The sequence below is a fragment of the Pteropus medius genome, unplaced genomic scaffold, assembly GCF_902729225.1.
Source record: "Pteropus medius unplaced genomic scaffold, Ma_sr-lr_union100, whole genome shotgun sequence".
NCBI lineage: Eukaryota > Metazoa > Chordata > Mammalia > Chiroptera > Pteropodidae > Pteropus > Pteropus medius.
Genome location: NW_024354875.1, coordinates 24615434 through 24634059, shown reverse-complemented (window position 1 = coordinate 24634059; position 18626 = coordinate 24615434). Strand labels below are relative to the sequence as shown.

At 32.3% G+C, this 18626-nt stretch overlaps 1 protein-coding gene and 2 pseudogenes across 16 annotated transcripts in view; 2 read left to right on the top strand and 1 right to left on the bottom strand.

Annotated features, from left to right (window-relative positions):
• SLC4A10 (solute carrier family 4 member 10) overlaps positions 1 to 18626 on the bottom strand; it is a 242430-nt gene that overhangs the window by 32344 nt on the left and 191460 nt on the right. For all 16 annotated transcript variants that reach the window (XM_039855402.1, XM_039855396.1, XM_039855393.1 and 13 more), the window contains 4 exons: positions 9925 to 10030; positions 4157 to 4318; positions 2597 to 2710; positions 1403 to 1564 (listed from right to left, as the gene is read on the bottom strand). In XM_039855402.1, the coding sequence (XP_039711336.1) occupies positions 1403 to 1564; positions 2597 to 2710; positions 4157 to 4318; positions 9925 to 10030 (544 nt within the window). The remainder of the gene's footprint in view (positions 1 to 1402; positions 1565 to 2596; positions 2711 to 4156; positions 4319 to 9924; positions 10031 to 18626) is intronic.
• Positions 8374 to 8492, top strand: LOC120597449 (uncharacterized; annotated as a pseudogene).
• Positions 13313 to 16046, top strand: LOC120597097 (ribulose-phosphate 3-epimerase-like; annotated as a pseudogene).

Sequence of the window (18626 nt, the reverse complement as noted above, 5' to 3'; positions counted from 1 at the left end):
AGTAGGTTATTAAACTTGGAAATCTGAATACCTTGTTTGAAGGGCTGTAAATGATTCAATTTCCAGTACTGAATTGCGTAGTTTAGTGGTGTTTTGGAGCCAGCTTGTATAGGCTTATGAGAGCCAATTGTTTAATTTTCAAAATTTTTCCTGCCAATTGATGTCACATTGATAGCTTGAAATGGGCCACGATGGGAGTATTCATACCATTAAAATTACTAAACATTATCAATCAATATCTCTCTCCTTTTTATGCGCAGGTAACTGGTTGTTAAACATGTAGCTCTAGCTCCTGACTTTACGAGAAATTTTTGTAAGATATATCCTTAATAATTATAAATTTCATTTGACAAAAACAAATGAATTGAATGAATTTCTTTCAAAAAAAGATTTTGAGTACTGTTAAGTTCCTTTCTACAAAGAAAATTAAGAATGCTCTTTGTTTTAAGATAGACATATATTCGCACCAATATATATACATAATTCTTTTTTATATGGTTTATTGTGCTTTCTTATTTATGTCATTACTATTTCTCATCAAATATTTCAGAGATTTTAATCTAACAAATATACTTTAAAAATCCTATAAAGCATTGTGTCTATTGTTCTGACAGCGAATCTTTTCCTAGAAATTAAAGAGTATGTATATGATACCAGAACAAAACAAGGTTGTGCATGCTCTGTTTTTACAAGATTTGATTTATATTATTTTTAACCATTCAATTATTTTTATTTTAATATACAGTAGTGAATAGCTTTGATTATTCACAGTTGCAAAATGGCAGGGTCAGAATGGAATAAATAAGATATATCTGTATTATTCCCTTTGAAAAAAGAAGTCATTGAAATCTACAGTAAAATTCAACAAAGATTCACTTAAAATTATGACATTTATGGCTGGGTTTTGTTATCATAGGCATTATTGACAGAGGAATAACTAAAGAAAATGAGAAATATCTTAATATGTAATTTGTTCCAATAAAGTGTCTAACAGACACATTTAGGGTCAAATAGAGAAATAGAGAAATCCCAGATATAAGATAAAATTGGTAAAGCTGTACTTTACCAGAATAGATTGTGATTTCATTAAAATATGTTAAACATGGTAAAGAAAGTTAGAATTTTGGCAATGTTTTTTATTTTAAGCAGTCGTCGTTAAGTTTCAGGGGTTAGAGTTCAGCCAAGTGCTATAAATTAATTAATTAACTAATTAATTATATAATTTTAAGCTCACTGTAAGACAAAGTATCCTGAATATAAATAATAAAAATTATGAACCCCAAAGCATTATTTTAATATTTCACTATACAAATGACTACAGAATTCAGGTGAAGTATAATGAATGTCAACTGATGTCAGTTAAGTCACAATGATTTACACTAAAATGGACATTAAAATATACCTTTAGCTTATGCTCTTTTCTGTTGATGATGACAGCTGTAATCTGTTGGTCCATAAAAATTAAAATAGTACAAAGCAAAGCTGGAATAATAGCAGCTATTACTGTCCACCATGGATTTGGACCTACAGGTGTAACAAACCAGCCACGATCATCTCTGGTGGGCTGTGAAAAATAAAATAATGTACATAGTTATTAACTGGATTAATGAATACCTAATCAATTAAGTCTTAACAGATGCTACCAAGAAAGTCCTAGTTATAAACTGATATGCCAAGTAAGCTATAATTAATAACACTAATGTTTACAAAGCATTTATAAAGTACCAGGCACCATTCTAAGTGCTTTCAATATTTTAACTCATTTTTTTCTTCACGACACTCTAAAAAGATATCGATAAGATAACTGATACATAAAGAGGACCAGTAAATTCCCTAAGATCTCACGCTAGTAAGTGGTGGAGATAAGATCTGAACTCTAACAGACTGGCTCAAAATGTGTGTTGTTAATTAATGCCTATATTAAATAATATTTACCATTTACAGTTGGAAAAATTTATTTACATTTACAAATAGCATATTGACAACTGTGTGTAACTTCATTTTTAGGCCTTTTTGTGGGAATTGCAAAATACACTTGGTGACATCAAGGGCAGAGGGAAGGGTTCTAAACATACTGGTGTCTGAGATGAGTCCCAAAGGAACTCATTTGACAATAATTCTATGAGGAACTCCCAGCCCTGTTTGACAGGTAAGAAAACCAAGGCTCAGAGAGGTTAAGTAACTGGCCCAAGGTCACAAGAATTAGTTAATAACACAGCTACAATTCTATCTCAGACCTTTTTTTATCTGTTTTTCAAGCCCCATAAACTGTGCAATTTCACGATAAGATAATGCATTTTTCTTAGTTTCAAAATGCTTCCTTATCTTTTAGGAGTGTTGTATATAGATATTCTAAATGGAAAAATTGACAGGAAATATTTTCAAGTGGCTTCTAGTTTTCTATTTCTGTGGTTCCTTTTTTTAAATATTAGACTGAAATTTTAGTCACGCTGTGGGTATTTTATTCACTGCTCTATTAATGTATATTCTTTGTACTTTCACGAAAATCCCTAGTTTTAGGGTTATAACCATCATCTAAATGAAGATTAGACTTACAGAAATGGAGAGATAAATGTAAATGCTATGACAACTTCACCTTGAAAACACTTGGTACTTGTAGTTTTGGAGATGGGATCCCAATGGCATAGTCAATTAAAACCATACATAGAATTGTAAGAAAGACAGCAAAGTCACTCACTATGGATCGAACCTAAAAATAATGAAAACATTTGTCACTCGAAACTATAAATAGTGAGGAATACTCAAGAACATAAGCTAGAGTCACACTTTATAAACACTTTATGACATAACATCATGATATATTTTATGCATACTATAATATTACCATTAGCTCTGTCAGAACCTGAATATATATTTATGTATCTCTGTCATTAAGATGGATACACACTCAACCTTTCCAGAATGAGGCATTATGCATAACTGTAATGGTAATTGCACTATTTTAATATTTATTTAAAATCTAAGTTTATTATGAACTCAAGTGTATGAATATTTAGAACATAAAATAAGATTACATGGCCAGAAGTTGGCTAAATTTTAGGATTCTTTCTCACACAGGTAACATTTTAACATGATAAACCTGAAACACTATAAAATTATTATTTTTATTGAAGAAGCATATTTTAGTTAGTTTATCTGGGATATAAGTATGGCAGCAGGGAAGTGCACAGCAGAGTGGGCAAATTTAAAAGTTATTTTATGTAAGTCAGTTTTTAAAGCCGTTTTTCATTCATAAAGCTATCTTTAAGCAAAAATCCTTATATAGTTATCAAAAAGATCTGTCTTTTCATTAGGATGTCTTTCTGACACACACATCCCCACACACACACATACACACACACACGAAAATGAATAAGATTATTGTTTCAAGTTAAAAATCAAATTAAACTTTCGGAGGAAGAAAATGAATTTTCCACCTTAGGGAAGGAGGAAGTGACAAAAATAGAAGTTTTCTGTGAAAGAAACAGTTCCTGAAACATTTTCCCTGGGTGGGATTTTGATTATAATCTTTAGCTCATCCTTAAAAAGCTTGTTTTCTTGGTTTTTTTTCTCCTTGTTTTTTATTGGCTGAGTCAGACATTATAGGTGTTACTTTGCACTGTTAAATATTGAACTAAGCTGTTTCTCTGTTTACTTTCCTTTCCAAATATGCAGATGCAAACGTGGTGGGTTAGGGGGAGGGACTGACACTTTAAAAATGAAAAAGAGAATAGTGTTCCAATGAGTTTTGCAGGGGCTTTCCCAATTAGAGAATGTAACAGTGGCTCCAATGAGATATCTGTCAGGCTGGAATAGTTCCCGCTGTTCACTGGGCAAGAAAGTGACAGTCAGTAATGCAGTGTGTGCTTTCAATTTCCAAAACCGTAAGTGGGAAAGTGGGTTTATCTTTGGGATTTGAGATTAAGTAGAAAAGCCTGGAGGGTATGTGCACTTCTAGCACCTGTACCAAAAATGCTTTCTCTTCACCTCCCTCCCTCACCAAACTCCACTCCTAACCTGGCAGCTCACACAGAAGCTTTTTAGCGGCTTCATTTATCACAGCAATTGCTTTTCGTTTTGTTCTAAAACATGAATGACTTCATAACATGCTTTATGTAGGTTTATATTTTGATTAAGAAAAATGTAGTCTAAGTACCTTAGTTGGGAAATAGCGGCTAGTCTTGAACTGCTTCAGGGTGGCTGACAGAGTAACTGTGGAAAAGAATAGAATCACTGACCAAAACAGAACATCTGGAACATATGGATGATCGTGGCCACAGGCTCGTCCAACATACTCTCCATGCAACGATTTGCATTCCTGCCAGAGGAAGTAAAACAAATGGAGATATTAAGAAAAAATGGACACATTTCTTTCAGAAATCTAACATCAAGATCATTTGCAGTTGAGATGTTGAAGCTCTTCATCTATGGCTCTCACAATGATTTAACAGACAACACATTAAATTCTATAAATTTTATCTGAATAGGTTAGGTAGTGAGCAGTATCAAAGATTTACATTATATAACATTTGAACATGAACCACTTTTTAAATTTTTGCCATTTTTGAATTAAATTTAAATCTATAAAACTAACTGATTTACCAGTCAATGTGTATTTAACCTAATATCGACTAAATTTCTGACACCAGATTTATTGAAAATATGACATACTTTATAGTGAGTGGTTGCTATGGTCAGACACTATGCCAAAACTATGTCAAATTTAAATATACCATCTTAATTAATTTTTACATCAAACCTATAAAATAGGTAGATGTTATTATTTTTATTTCATGTCTGAAGAAAGTGAGACATAGAGAGGTTAAGTAATTTGCAATGGCCTCACCGCTGTCGGGTGTCAGTAGAGCTCTGATACAAATATGGTGCCCATGATGGGAATATTATTGCATTTTTAAAGAAGAACAAATATTTTGTAAAATTATCTAGTCCAAAAGTTAACAAAAAAGATGAGAAAGGCAACAAAAAAAACTATGATATATTATTACTGAAATGAAATTCTGAGTCAAAGATGGGGCTTGAACTTAGACTATAGAACGAAAGAGAAAGGGTTGCTACACAAGCAAGGCAAAGCTTGTTTTTACTATGACTTCTCCATGGTATTTTTTTTTCCTGGTATATATTTTTATAAGTCCTTGAAGGATCATTTCTAATTACTGCCTTAGCCATGAGGTGGCAGCAAAGTCAAAAAATTTTTTCTCCAAGAAAAACTGAGCATTGTAAACATTAATATTTTGAAACTGAAAATGATTTTAAAATCATTTTGGTTTATCTTACTTTATTTTAAAGATTAGATTACTAAAGTATTTATTTTATTTTAAAACACAGAAATGAATGGTTTTAATGAACCAGTCACCTCATCAATCCTTGAGATATTCTGAACCTGAACAGAAATTGAACTGTGCTGTAGTACATAAAGATTTTAAAGAAAAATATGAACTGAAAGATTGATCACTAACACAGAGCCTGCCCAATGAACAGAGCCTGAGACCCTGGAGTCCTTGTATAGCAGAAAATAAATATCTTTAAAAGATTCTAGAATAAACCACAGATAGCTACACTGATATCCAAAATTAAATGACCAACCTGTAAATCTACTTGGAGCAGCTATCCCTGAGGCTAGGATTCTTAAGAAATATTGTTAGTACACCTTATAATTATGAAAAAGAATTCTATCCACTTTTCTCATCTAACTGCAAATACCTTCCTCCCTAGCTAAGGTTGAATTCCAATTATCCATGTTAAGCTAATACAGAGCACATAACTTGGCTAATTGAAAAACCAAAGTAAAATCCCTTAGAACTTAATTATAGCTTTAATTTTCTTTTTCTCAAAAATAGGTAAAGTAGCAAAAATTAATCCTTGCATGTTTTAGTCCTCTCTCTTGTCCCTGTTCAGAGATGTTAGTATAACAATTACTAAGCAAAATAATGGGTAAGCCAAGTGGTTAAAAACAATAAGAAGCTTGAAGCTCCATTGTAAACACATCATCTATATATTTGTGATTATCTTCAGTCTTTTGTATGTATATAAAAGTCTTCTAAATGTTCCATTTGCCACTTAAAAAAAATCATTTAACTGTCTTATAATCTATAATAAATTGCAAAAAGCTTGCCTTGGTACTTTAATCCCAAGCGAATTTGAAAAGGATATTTGTTTTTCCTTCTTTTGGGGGACAGTATGTTACGTTTTAAAAAAAGAATTATAATCTATTAAAATCTACATTTATTTTCTATTTTACACTAACTGTACCCCTAACGCACACACACATACACACACAAACATATACACACACTCCAAGTCCTAAGATTTAGAAGTGAAAATCAAATCTAAATCCTATTATCTTATTTTGATCTAACATATGGTTTCATATACAAAATGAAAAAAGTTTGCTGACAAACTCATTTGTATTAATTATTCTTAAAACATTCTAAATATCAATAATTTTATGTTAGTAAAAATTAAGTTTGATAGAATAAGAAATTTAAGTACACATTAGTGTCCTGCCCCTTACTTATGTAATAGTTAAATATGCAATTCTGACACTAAGACAATTCTTAACCAATTGCCAGTTAATCCTTTGTGAATATTTTAAACCTTGCTTAGGGATTCCTTTTAATGGATGGTTTTTAGATACTGCTAAATATACAAGTATTCTAGCTTTCATTAACCATTATTAACAATAGCCAAGATACAGAAATAACCTGTCTCTCAATGGATGAATAGATGAAAAAAATGTGGTATAAATATTCAAAGGAATATTATTCACCCTTTAAAAAGAAGGAAATCCTGTCATTTGCAACAACATAAATGAACCTGGAGGACATTATGCTAAGTGAAATAAGCCAGACACAGAATGACAAATACTGCATGATCTCACTTATATGTGGAATCAAACAATGTCAAACTCATAGACGCAGAGAGTAGAATGATGGTTACCAGGGGTTGGGGGAGAAAGGGGAAATGGGGACATATTGGTCAAGGGATTCAAAGTTTCGGTAATGCAGAATGAGTAAGTTTTGAAAATCTAACGTACGGCATAGTGACTACACTTAATAATACTGTATTATATAGTTGAAATCTGCTGAAAGAGTATATTTTAATTGTTCTCACTAAATAAATAAACAAATAAATAAATAAGGCAACTGCGAGGGATTGATAAATTATTAGCTTGATTGTTGTAATCATTTCACAATGTGTATGTTAATCAAAACATTATGTTGTTTTAATATGTATAATTTTTGTCAGTTATACTTCAATAAAATTGAAAAACAAAATAAAAGCAAAAGACTTGTGTTAAATAGTATATTTGTGATATAGGACTTTTTTTCAAAATAATTATTAAATATTTATGGAACACTTACTATGCATATAGCAGTTTGGGAATCAAAGAAAGCTAAAGTTCTTTGCCTTTGCTGAATTAGCAAGGTAAAAGTTATAATTCATGAGATACGTAAAAATTTAATTTAAAAAATCTGTCTATTAAAAATATATAAAGTAAATGTTATATTACTATTTTTACAAAGTAGTTATAATAGCCATTAGCACAGTGCCTTATTCGTAAAATGCTTTTGATGATACTTGTGATTATGCAAAAAAATGGCATGACAATTAAAACAAAAAATGTTTTAAGTTTTCATTAAAATTATTTAAAAATTACAAGAATTAAAAATTACAAGATTTTTTTCATTACGTAGCATTTTGATGACAAAGGCTATTTCTGGTCAAGATTTGTAATTATCTATTGCAAAAACTGCTTTTGACTTGTAAAAAATAATAATTAATAATAATAATTTCTGCCAGAAAGTTAACATCTAGTGCAAAACTTTAAGGAAAAAAAACACAGTGCTAGATGTGCTTTGCAAAATACTTTTCACTGTACTGTGATTGACTCTCAAACTTCTAATATCTAAAATTAATTCATGGCTAGCCAGAACAATTATTCTGTGAGTCTTTTAGAAGGTTATTATTCAAGATTTGCTACTTTGTAGAATGAATATTATTATTTAGCATTAAATTATTCAGAGAATATAAAATACATAGAGTAAATTATCATGTTAAATAATTTAAAGAGGGGATTATTTGTGTTTCTGTATTGAAGGGAAAACCAAGATGAGGAACATAATCAAAAGACTCTTTAGACATAATATTCTTATATTTTACAAAAGGAAAATATAGATGGAATATACATTGCTGGATGGATTATTATGATTATCAATAATTATCCATTGAATGGATAACAATGCAATGTTATTTTTCTAGGGAAAAATAGATGGAACAGATAAATGTTGACTGTAACAAAAGAAAACAACAAGAGTAAGTGAAGGATTATTCTAGAGTAAAAATATAGGTAGTGTCTACAGCCATGCTCCCCTGCACAAGCCCAATCCCATCTGATCTCGGAGGCTAAGCAGGGTCGGACCTGGTTAGTACTTGAATGGAAGAACGCCTAGGAAGACCAGGTGCTGTAAGCGTGAAAAATAAAAGAAAAAGAAAAAGAAATAAGGGATTGTAAGCTGAAAAGTTTCTTGCAATCTGTGAGGTCAACCAAGGGTTGCCTTGCCTAAAAAAAATTTAAAAAATAAAAATAAAAGTAGTAAAATATAGGCCAAGACTGAATTTTAAACAGAGGGTGATTTGATTTTGATTCTAAAGAAAACTTTTAATGGGGAAAATTGAGAAAATAGGCAAAAGGTCAAGTGCTCTTAGAAAAATCATATTTATATTTGAAAGTTGCTAGGAGAGTACACCTTAAAAGTTTTCATCACAAGAAAAAAAAATTTGTAACTATGTATGGTGACAGATGTTAACAACTTATTGTGGTCATTACTTCACAATGTATACATATATAGAACTATTATAATTATTATGTTGCATACCTGATACTAATATAATGTTGTATGTCAATTACACCTCAATTAAAAAGAAGAATTACTTTTAGAGTTTTAACATATTCGAACAACAAAAAGTATTTCTTTGTTCCACTAACTGGCTCACTTACTAAAATGATGTTTCATAAAATTAACTAGAATTCATATAGTTTTATATTGATGGTTATAATGGGATTTGAGCTTATACAAGAAGGTAAAGTAGAAGCGGCTTTGGAGAGTAATGTTTGTGACTGAAGAGAATAAAAAAAATAAAATGACTCAGATATTTTAATATTCATTAAAAGCTGAACACTACTTTTTCCAATTATGAGATCTAACCAAACAGAAGGCTGTAAATATAGATGGAAAAAAAAGTGCACAAACATTATAATAGGTTAAGAAAAATGAAAGAATACAGCTGTGAGAAAAGGGGAAAAAAAGGTTTTAAAAGGTACGGATTTAACCTTGATAGGTGAAAAATAAGTTGCCATCCTCTTTCCTGAGTGGGAGATAAGAAAATGGAAGAAAGCTCTTCCTAAGAGAGGTGCCAGAATTTTGGTAAGAAAAGTGACTTTTGTTCTTCCCCAAAACTGTAATATTTATTCTAAAATACTAACAAACATCCCCTCTTTCGGTATATTCTGAACAGCTGGAGCAGTGCTGCAGAGTAAAGTAAAAGCATTCTTGTTTTTTCACACAGAAGGCCAACTTAGTTCCACCATATGGTTTCATTTAGGTCAACACCATTCTTTTTTAATGTACTTTCAGTTAATCTAGTCATGTCATGCTATGTATATGTGCTTTTAGAGCAATTCAGGCCCACTATCTATTAGAAAAACTCAATAAGGAAAGAAAATCCCAATTTACCTGAATACCTGAAACAAATGAAATCAAAATTAAGACAAAACTATTACTTTTGTAATAGTATGGATTCAAAAATTTTACCTAATTGGCAATAATTCAGTCACAATGTCAACAAATCCTCAAAACAGTAATAAGATTCAAGACATGAGTTATTTTTCAGTGTTTCACTTACTGACACAGTTAGGTTTTCCCAAATTACGTCAGAGGCAGAAATATTGGACTCCCTCCATTCCTTCAATGTGTCATTGCTGGGATTATGTGGTTCCATACAGTTACACCTGAAAAGATAAAATAGTGTAGTATGTGAAATAACTATCATTTTGCCACCATATTCAAAATAAATATGTAATGGATGCCTCCTCCCTAGTCATGGCCTTTCTCCATTAAGAGATAAGAAGTTAGGTCATCCTAAACTATTCCAGGACAGACTATTTCCAGAAAGCAGAATAGATATATTGCTAGGGCACTGGACTACTCTATAGTGTTTCCTGGAAAGAGGTAATTCCCTCTCTTTCCCAGTCAGTGGAAATTTTTTAAACTATAGGTTAGAACACAGGACTTGGTAGCCTTTCAAACCAGGGTGGCTTTTAGAACTTACAGTAACAATTTGACCCTAAATTATAGGCCAAGTGGAAAAGCGATAAACATCTAGAACTATTATTATAATTTATTTATTTTTATTAATATTGTAAAACCATATCACTTAAAGTCAGAGTTAATTCATATTCTAAAGCTCATTAGTAACTGCTGTGTAATTCAAAATTAAAGCTAGGTTGAAACAAGTACTCCAGGTATATCAGGATATACTATTCTTTGTTCTGAGTGATAATCCTATTAAAAATCAAACAATCAAAATGCAAATTTTTGGGAGTATCTACTAAAATAAAGAACCATAATGAATGCTGGGTGGGGGTAGCAGCAGGGAGAATAAGAGTTGGGCCTAGTGATATTATTATGTAGTAGAAAATAGTTCCTGATCTCATGTTCGTTATAACTTTATTAATCAATGAGTAGAAGACACAGGTGAAGATGACCAATAAATTAATGAAAGTTAACTTCAATTTACAAATAGTTTGTTGCCAAAAATTCATTGATAATCCTGCTTTATGTCCTTCAAAAACCATTTTCTTAGAGAAACATTTTATAAATGGTAGTTGTGTTCCCAGCTTGACCCATATGCACTATGTAACTTGAAAGTTAGTTGAACTGCTGTTTTAGTGACACTAATAGAACTGTAGGTCCTAATTACCATTTCTAACATTATCTCTATAGGGAAAATATCTTATAGTATCTATTTGGTAAATCCCACTGCCTAAGCAATAGTCACTCATCTATCTTTTACATCCGAAACTTAATCTGTTTACCACCACTCATTTATTCTTCAGTGAGTCATTGAATGTCTGTTATTGCAAACAACTCTACTTGGCTTGGGCAACATGGACAGGCATGGTTCCTATTCTCACTAAAGAAAGTTAGAGGATTCCCCAGGTGGGCTCACATAGAGTTGGACCTCTTAGAGGGCAAAGGGTTCCAGTAAGAAAGTTGGTGACAGGAATTTTAAGGAAATGGGATATGGAAGCATTAGTTACTACAGGTAGCTGCAGTGACCTCCATTGCAGCAGAGGTAGAAGCTATAGCAAAAGAGAAACAAAAGTAATTGGGATGTAGTAATAGATATTTATTAATTCCAGTTATTCAAAGCTATAGGTTCCTAAGTCCCAGAATTGTTATACATAGTCATAGAAAGCAGGCCTTTGTGTCAGAAATCTCTGTCTTTTACTGACTATGTGGCCAAGACCAAACTATTCAAGCACGCTGGTATACATTTAGGCAGTTTTGAAATTGTCGCAACTATCATCATGATGATCATCACCGGTATTAATTTCTGGTTCATTTTTTCAGTCTTTCATAAAATGAGATAAAACTCTTAACTTTCATCTTGATGTAACACGAAAAGAACATTAAGCTTTCTCTAATATGCTGATGCCCTTTTCATTTTGCTTCCAATGCTTTAAAGAGACTTAAATTCTGACCAGCATTAGAATAGTTTTGCTACTACTGCTAAGAATCTGTAGGAAAAAAAAATTCTGTTTAATTTTGGCTTCAGGTCATTAGATCACTAGGTAAATATATTAAAGATAACATATGCATATAAACAGAATAATTTATTTTAAAAAGATGCAAATTATTTAAAAAGAAATAATATTAAAACCAATAAAACACTAAATAGTTTCTAAAATTAAGAAAAGGAAATGAAGGGATCAAAAACTCAGACTTTTTTTTTTCTTTTATACACATATATCTTCAAACTTTACTTTAATCTCAGCTCTAATTGAAATTGACTTTTTTTCTATTGAAAATAAACAAATCTACATCTTTCATTTCTATTTTTTTCCTGTTTTACACTATTATTTACTTATTTTTATTATTTACTTCAGGTGTTAGCTCTGGTATTTGTAAGAAAGTTGATGGACTTTTTGGTTTAAGAAGGAGGACGGAATTCACATATTTATTTTTTGTCATTATCTAGAATTCATTAAGCAAAAGAATAATATAAAGAGACATGAGGGAAAATAGCAAAAGATATATGTAAATGAATGAAATATGAAAAGCAAGATGTTTGAAAAAAGCAGAACAGAGGAATAATAGCAATAGTAGTACTTTTCCATGTAATCCTTAAAATAGGTAGTATTATGCATGAGAAAATATTGAGACACAATTGACTTGGCCAAGGTTATACAACTAGAAAAGCCAGAGCCAGAATTTGAAACTGGGCAGTCCACTCTTAAATAATAACTAGAATATACATCTGTTTCCAATTACAGTAGAGGAGAGACCTAGCCTACCCAGTAAAATCCTAAAGAGGATCTGGACTCAAAGAAGGGCTCATACTCAACAAAGAAATAACATAAGAGGTGGAATTGAAAACATGGAACTAATTGAGAATCTAAATATACTATAGTTGATTTCAGAATTCCCCTCAATACTGTATACTTATAGACATATACTTCATAGAATGACATCAGACTTTTTCTCATTAATTCCATCAACATTATGAGGAAAAACTATTTTGAACCTAGAATTCTTTACTGAGTCAAACCATCAAATCAAATATAAGGGAGAGTAAAAATAAACGTTGATTTTCTTTGTAGATGTCAAAAGTTTTTCTTGCATGCATTCTTAATTAGAAAGCGAATTAGTAAATAAAACGGAAGATATGAGATGAAGGAAAGAGTAGTTCCTAAAAGACACACACACACACACACACACACACACACAAACTGGTAGAATAAATTCGGCAAAATTGCATAATATAAAATCAACATATAAAAATTAATCGAGTTTCTATACACTAGCAGTTAACAATCTGAAAAGGAAATTAAGAAAACAAGGCCATTTACAACAGCATTAAAAAGAATTATAACAGAAATAAATTTAACTAAGGAGGTGAAAAACATCTATGCTTACAACTATAAAACATTGCTGAAAGAAAAAGAATAGATACAAATAAATGGAAAGATAGAAATGTGTTTATGTATTGGAGGACTTATGTTGTTAAAATGCCCATACTTCTCAAAGTTATCTACAAATTTAATGAAATTCCTAGAAGAAAACAGGGAATGCTTTATGACATTGGTCTTAGCAAAGATTCTTCAATACGACATCAAAATCACAGGCAACAAAAAGCAAAATATACAGTAGGACTACATCAAACTGAAAAGTTTCTGAGTTACAAAGGAAACAATTAACAGTGAAAAGTCAACCTAACCTTGAGTCTGGATGCTCAGGGAAAACTTTAAGAAAATGAAGCCTCAGTTGAGATCCAGAAGATGAACAAAATTTAGTAAGAAATGGTATAGGCAGTGTGGTGGGGTGGTGGACTAGAGAGAGCAAAGAGCAGGTGGAAAGACCTCGGTCATGGAGCAGATAGACTCAGAAAGGTCAGTGTAGCTGAAGCAGAAAGGGATTGGGGAAGAATGGGGGTGGGACTGTGAGAAAGACAAGTACCAGACTGAGCAGAGTGAGCTGTGAGGGCCCTAGAAAGCATTTTAGACATTAAAATGAGAACACTAGAACACCTTTGAAGGTTTTTTGAAAGATTTTTTTATTCCATTGTTGCTGTGATTTTTACGATTAATATTTGTTATGCAGCCCTCAGATAAAGTCTATACTATTAATTGAAAAGATTAGATCTAGGCATATCCAGAGCAATCGTAGCTTAATCTCTTAAGAAATGAATTAAAGGAAATTACTTTGAGAGTTCTTGCAAAAGAGGCAGTGGACATAGTAGAGAATTGTAATAGAAAAGATCCTGCATCTGGCATCAAAGAGAAGTGTGGGAAGCACATTGGGTGAGCCTTAAAGTTCTAGAACTACCACAGATGCCTAATCTACATTATCACGCATATAAGAACTGCATGTTACTCCAAGACCTGATTTCTGAGTCCCAGGTTTGAATCCAGTGACAAATTCCAATATGAATAACTTTTCCATACTTAATGAAGACGCTCAAGCACTGGTCTAAGGACTAGGAATTAATAGTAGAGCTCCTAGTAGCATGTTTATAGTCTGAAATAAGATAATTAATTTGACGAATTAGTCAAATAATTTGACTATATTTTTTAAAAGTAAAACCTAAAGGACCCACACTGATTTTGGATCTTCCTCCAAATGGAATCTTAGAGATTATACCTATGGTAGCCTCCAAAAAATTATCAGTTGGGTCCATAATGTCTTGTCCTGAATCTCTTGCTCCAATTTTACAGTTGTTCCAGGACTGATGGAAAAGTGTTAGGTGAAAAAGCAAGGCTCACGGGCCTTCAAATGTCTTGCTATTCTTCTGCTTATACATATATGCCAACCTCTGCCTGGAAGCTAGTTCACTAATAAGAGTATGTTCCCACAATGGGGAAATTCTCCAACCTGATCTTTTTGTTATTTTACCTCAGAAAAAAAGGCCCAATACTATAGGATTTTGATGGGAAACATTTTTATACTCTGAAAATTTGGTAAAAGTAAATTTATTGATGATAAAAGGTAACTAAAATACAAAATAGGGAAAATACATGAAATTTCTTGTGAAGGTATAAGAGAAAATTAGCATTATAGCATATGTGTATGTACACATATACATATACATACATATTACAGAATTTTATTTGAAAGGAAGTTGGGGACAAAAACATTTATCAGCCTTCTGATCCCATTGGCCCCAGAGGGGCCACAATAATGAGCCCAAAGGGCCATTAATAGAGACTTGAGGTTATATCATTTGCATCATATTTAGCAAATCACTAAATAAACCAACTCTTTTATCTTACCCAGCCAAGTAAGAAAAACCAAGCAAACTGCTAGTTCTGACTCATTTCAATTATACACAAGTAAACTTAAGACAGAACCGATTCTAAAATAAATTCCTAAAAGCTGTAACTCATGTCTTTACTTCGATTTACACTGGGGAAAAGTAATCATTATTTTAAAAGAAAATTTAGTCACTGCTTAAAGATTAAAGTACTAACACATTAAAACAAACAAACAAAGACAAATCAAGATGATGCCTTCATCTTGCTGGGGGACTCCTGCGGTAACTCGGCTCTGGGAACCAGAACCACAGCATTCAGCGGTAAGATTGGTCTGTCCATCCTCAGTAGCCACCTGGCCAGTTTGGTGGACAAGTACCTCTGGATCGTGGTCTCAGGAGCCAATGATCTAAACCTGGATATAATACATGAGCATTTTGTTCAAAACATCACCTTTGGGCACCCTGTGATAGGAAGTCTCTAAAAGCATCTAAGCCAAGATCCTTTCCTGGACATGCACAGAATGGTGTTGAGGCTGGAACAGTGAGTAAAGCCAATGGCTGCAGTAGGAGCCAATCAATATACTTTTCATCTCAAAGTTATTGGGAACCCAGGGGCTTTGATTAAAGACATCTGAGAGAATGGAATAAAAGTTGGACTTGCCAACAAACTAGGAACTACAATTGAGTATTTGACACCATGGGCTAATCAAATAGACATGGCCTGATTATATCAGTGGAATCTAGGTGTGAAGGACAAAAATTAATGAAGATATGATGCCAAAGGTTCATTGGTTGGGGACCCAGTTCTTGTCTTTAGACACGGAGGTTTGGGGTCCTGACACAATCCATAACACAGGGCTAACATGGTTATGTCTAGCAGTACTTTAATAAGGAGTGAAGATCCGAGATCTGTGATCAACTGCTTAAGATTTATTTGCTCAGAGGTTGCTCAGAAACATTCTCTTTACGGAGTCCAATGTTTCTGCTCATGAAATTTCCATTTTACTGGAAAACAAGAATATTGATTACCAAATTATATTGAATGAGGCACTGTTGCTTTACTGAGTAATTATTCATTCCAAGGATTAAAATTTATTGTGTAAAATGTTCTAGGAGGTTATAAATTGGGTTGTATACCTACATTTTTAATAATGGAATTTAAAGATTACTGTGGTAAAATATCCTATTTTAACTGGGAAATTTTATTTTCATAAAGAGTAAAATTATAGCCATATTAAGATTAGAAACAGAAATGTATCTTAATGCCTAAGAGAGGTATATTAGCTATTATAAAAAAATTATTTATTGGCATTTCTAAGAATTTTCTGTTGTTTCTCACCTATTTTCTAAAAACAAAGGAAATCCTTATGGTTGCTCTATTTTGTGTTATTTATGATTTGTGTATATGCTTGTTAACTTGAGTAGAATAGAACTTATAAAAAAATGTAAGCCTGTATCTGGCTGTGATGGCATACTATATTTATCTTTCATTTAAAAGATCTATTTTTTCCCTTTTTACTTTGCATAACAAATATTTTTAAAATATATGAAGCCCAGAGGTTTTCAGGTGGTCTGTTCTAAAACAAAAGCTTTGATTTCATCATGGTGTTTTTTTTGGTCAGCTTTGCTGAAGGAGCAGATTATTCAGTGATCCCTCCCTTTTATTCCACCCGCCAATCTTAAGGATATTAAATAATGTTGTTGCCTTAGCTCCAAGAAAAAAGAAAAGTAAAGTATCTGTTTGGAAATGTATTGAGATGAATCTTGACTCTGCCCCTTTGGACCTATTTGCCTTGGGAAATCACACAACTTCTTTGAGCTTTTATTAACTCAATTTACATCAAATATAATTATAACAACTGTGCAGGGTCGTGCTGAGGCTTAAAAGAGGTACTGTAACATATGTAAAGCTTCTAGTACTATTCCTAGAATTTAGTAGATGCTCAATATAAAGTAGCTTATCGTATATAAGTTTGTTAGGTGGGTTATAAAATACTTTGATATAATCTCATTAAATCTATATCCTATGAGTGGTAAGATGGGTATTTTTATCTCCATTTAAAAATGAGACACTAAAACTCAGCAGCAGGCTGGTACTATGGAAAGGACTTAGGTGGGCCATAGAATTTCTGGTCTGTACTTCTTTTATAAATGGGGAGGCAGGTAGGCAAGGGCAGCTTCTTTCACTTAACATCATCTTATTTCCAGTCTAACTTTATTCAGTAGCAGAACCAGATGGCTGAGAACATTCTGGAACACTGGATCATGGCCTCAACAATATGTATTTTATTATTCCAAGAAAGACCAGATAGGTTAGGAGATGAGAATACAAAGTTAATCTATAAAATATTTATAACTGTGTTCCAAATTATACTTTGGAAACAAATATGTAACAACTACTTTAGTCTTATAAATACTCTTGTTATGTAATAAATATGCAAAAAATTTTTTTACAAGGACAGTTACCTGCAATATTCTTTTCTGCATAAACTGTCAGAATATGAAAAAAGAAATAAAAATAAGTCTTAAAAAGGTCAGGACTGAGGCCTCCAACCTTGAGAGGAAAAGATATTTTCCATATTCCTGAAACTTAGATCTCCATGGATGGTTTTAAGAATAAAGTTTATTGAAGGCAGTCAGGGAAGGAACAAAACTGCTACCTGCCTTCACCTCCCCACTGGGAATCCCAACTAACTAAGCCCATGCAACTGAGGAAGTAGTAAATGGCTTGGAGAGCTGCTCAGAGCTCAGCCAGATAAAATTTCAAGGTCCTTCTGATAGATGGCATCCAATCCACTGCTCAGGGCCTTGCAAACATGTGCCAGATTTCTGAAGCTGAAATTTACTCTCTAAAGTCTCTTTTTTAGAATCACAAAAAGCATTTAATCTGCTATAGAGATTACAATAATTACTTTAGATATTTGCCTAGGCACATATATATGCTACGGTTTAGGATTAAATCATCTGAACATACAGAAGAACTGCCTCGAATCCTTACCCAGCCTTACCATGAATTCAAGTAATGATATCATAGGTGACTATTGCTGGCAAAAAAAAAAAAATATATACATATATATATATGAAACACCATTAATATCATTCATTAGGAGCAACAGTCTCTTCCTTGTTAAAGTAAATTAGTAATGGATTATCTGAATCTGTTATATCAAATGTTGAGCATTCTGCTTTTCAGTAGCTAACAGAATTCTCCAAGTTAGTCATTCTGTTAATTTGCATAAAAGGGGGGTGCAACACTATAGTTTAATAGGAAACGATTTGCATATTCTGAAAATCTGACCAAAGTAAATTTATATAAGTGGAAAGAAAACTAAAATGTAAAATAGAGAATATATGACAAGTTTCCTGCAGAAGTAACATAACAAGGGAGAAAGATAGCACTATAGTAGATGCATAAATACATCTATGTACAAAAATATGTGTGTATACATGCATATAAATGTTTCTACTAGTTACTGCGTATCTGTGCATATCTATATCATATGCATACAGCTACCACATGCATGGCAGGGGGCACTTTGTTTTCTAGCTTAATAGTTTGCTTTCTATATTTT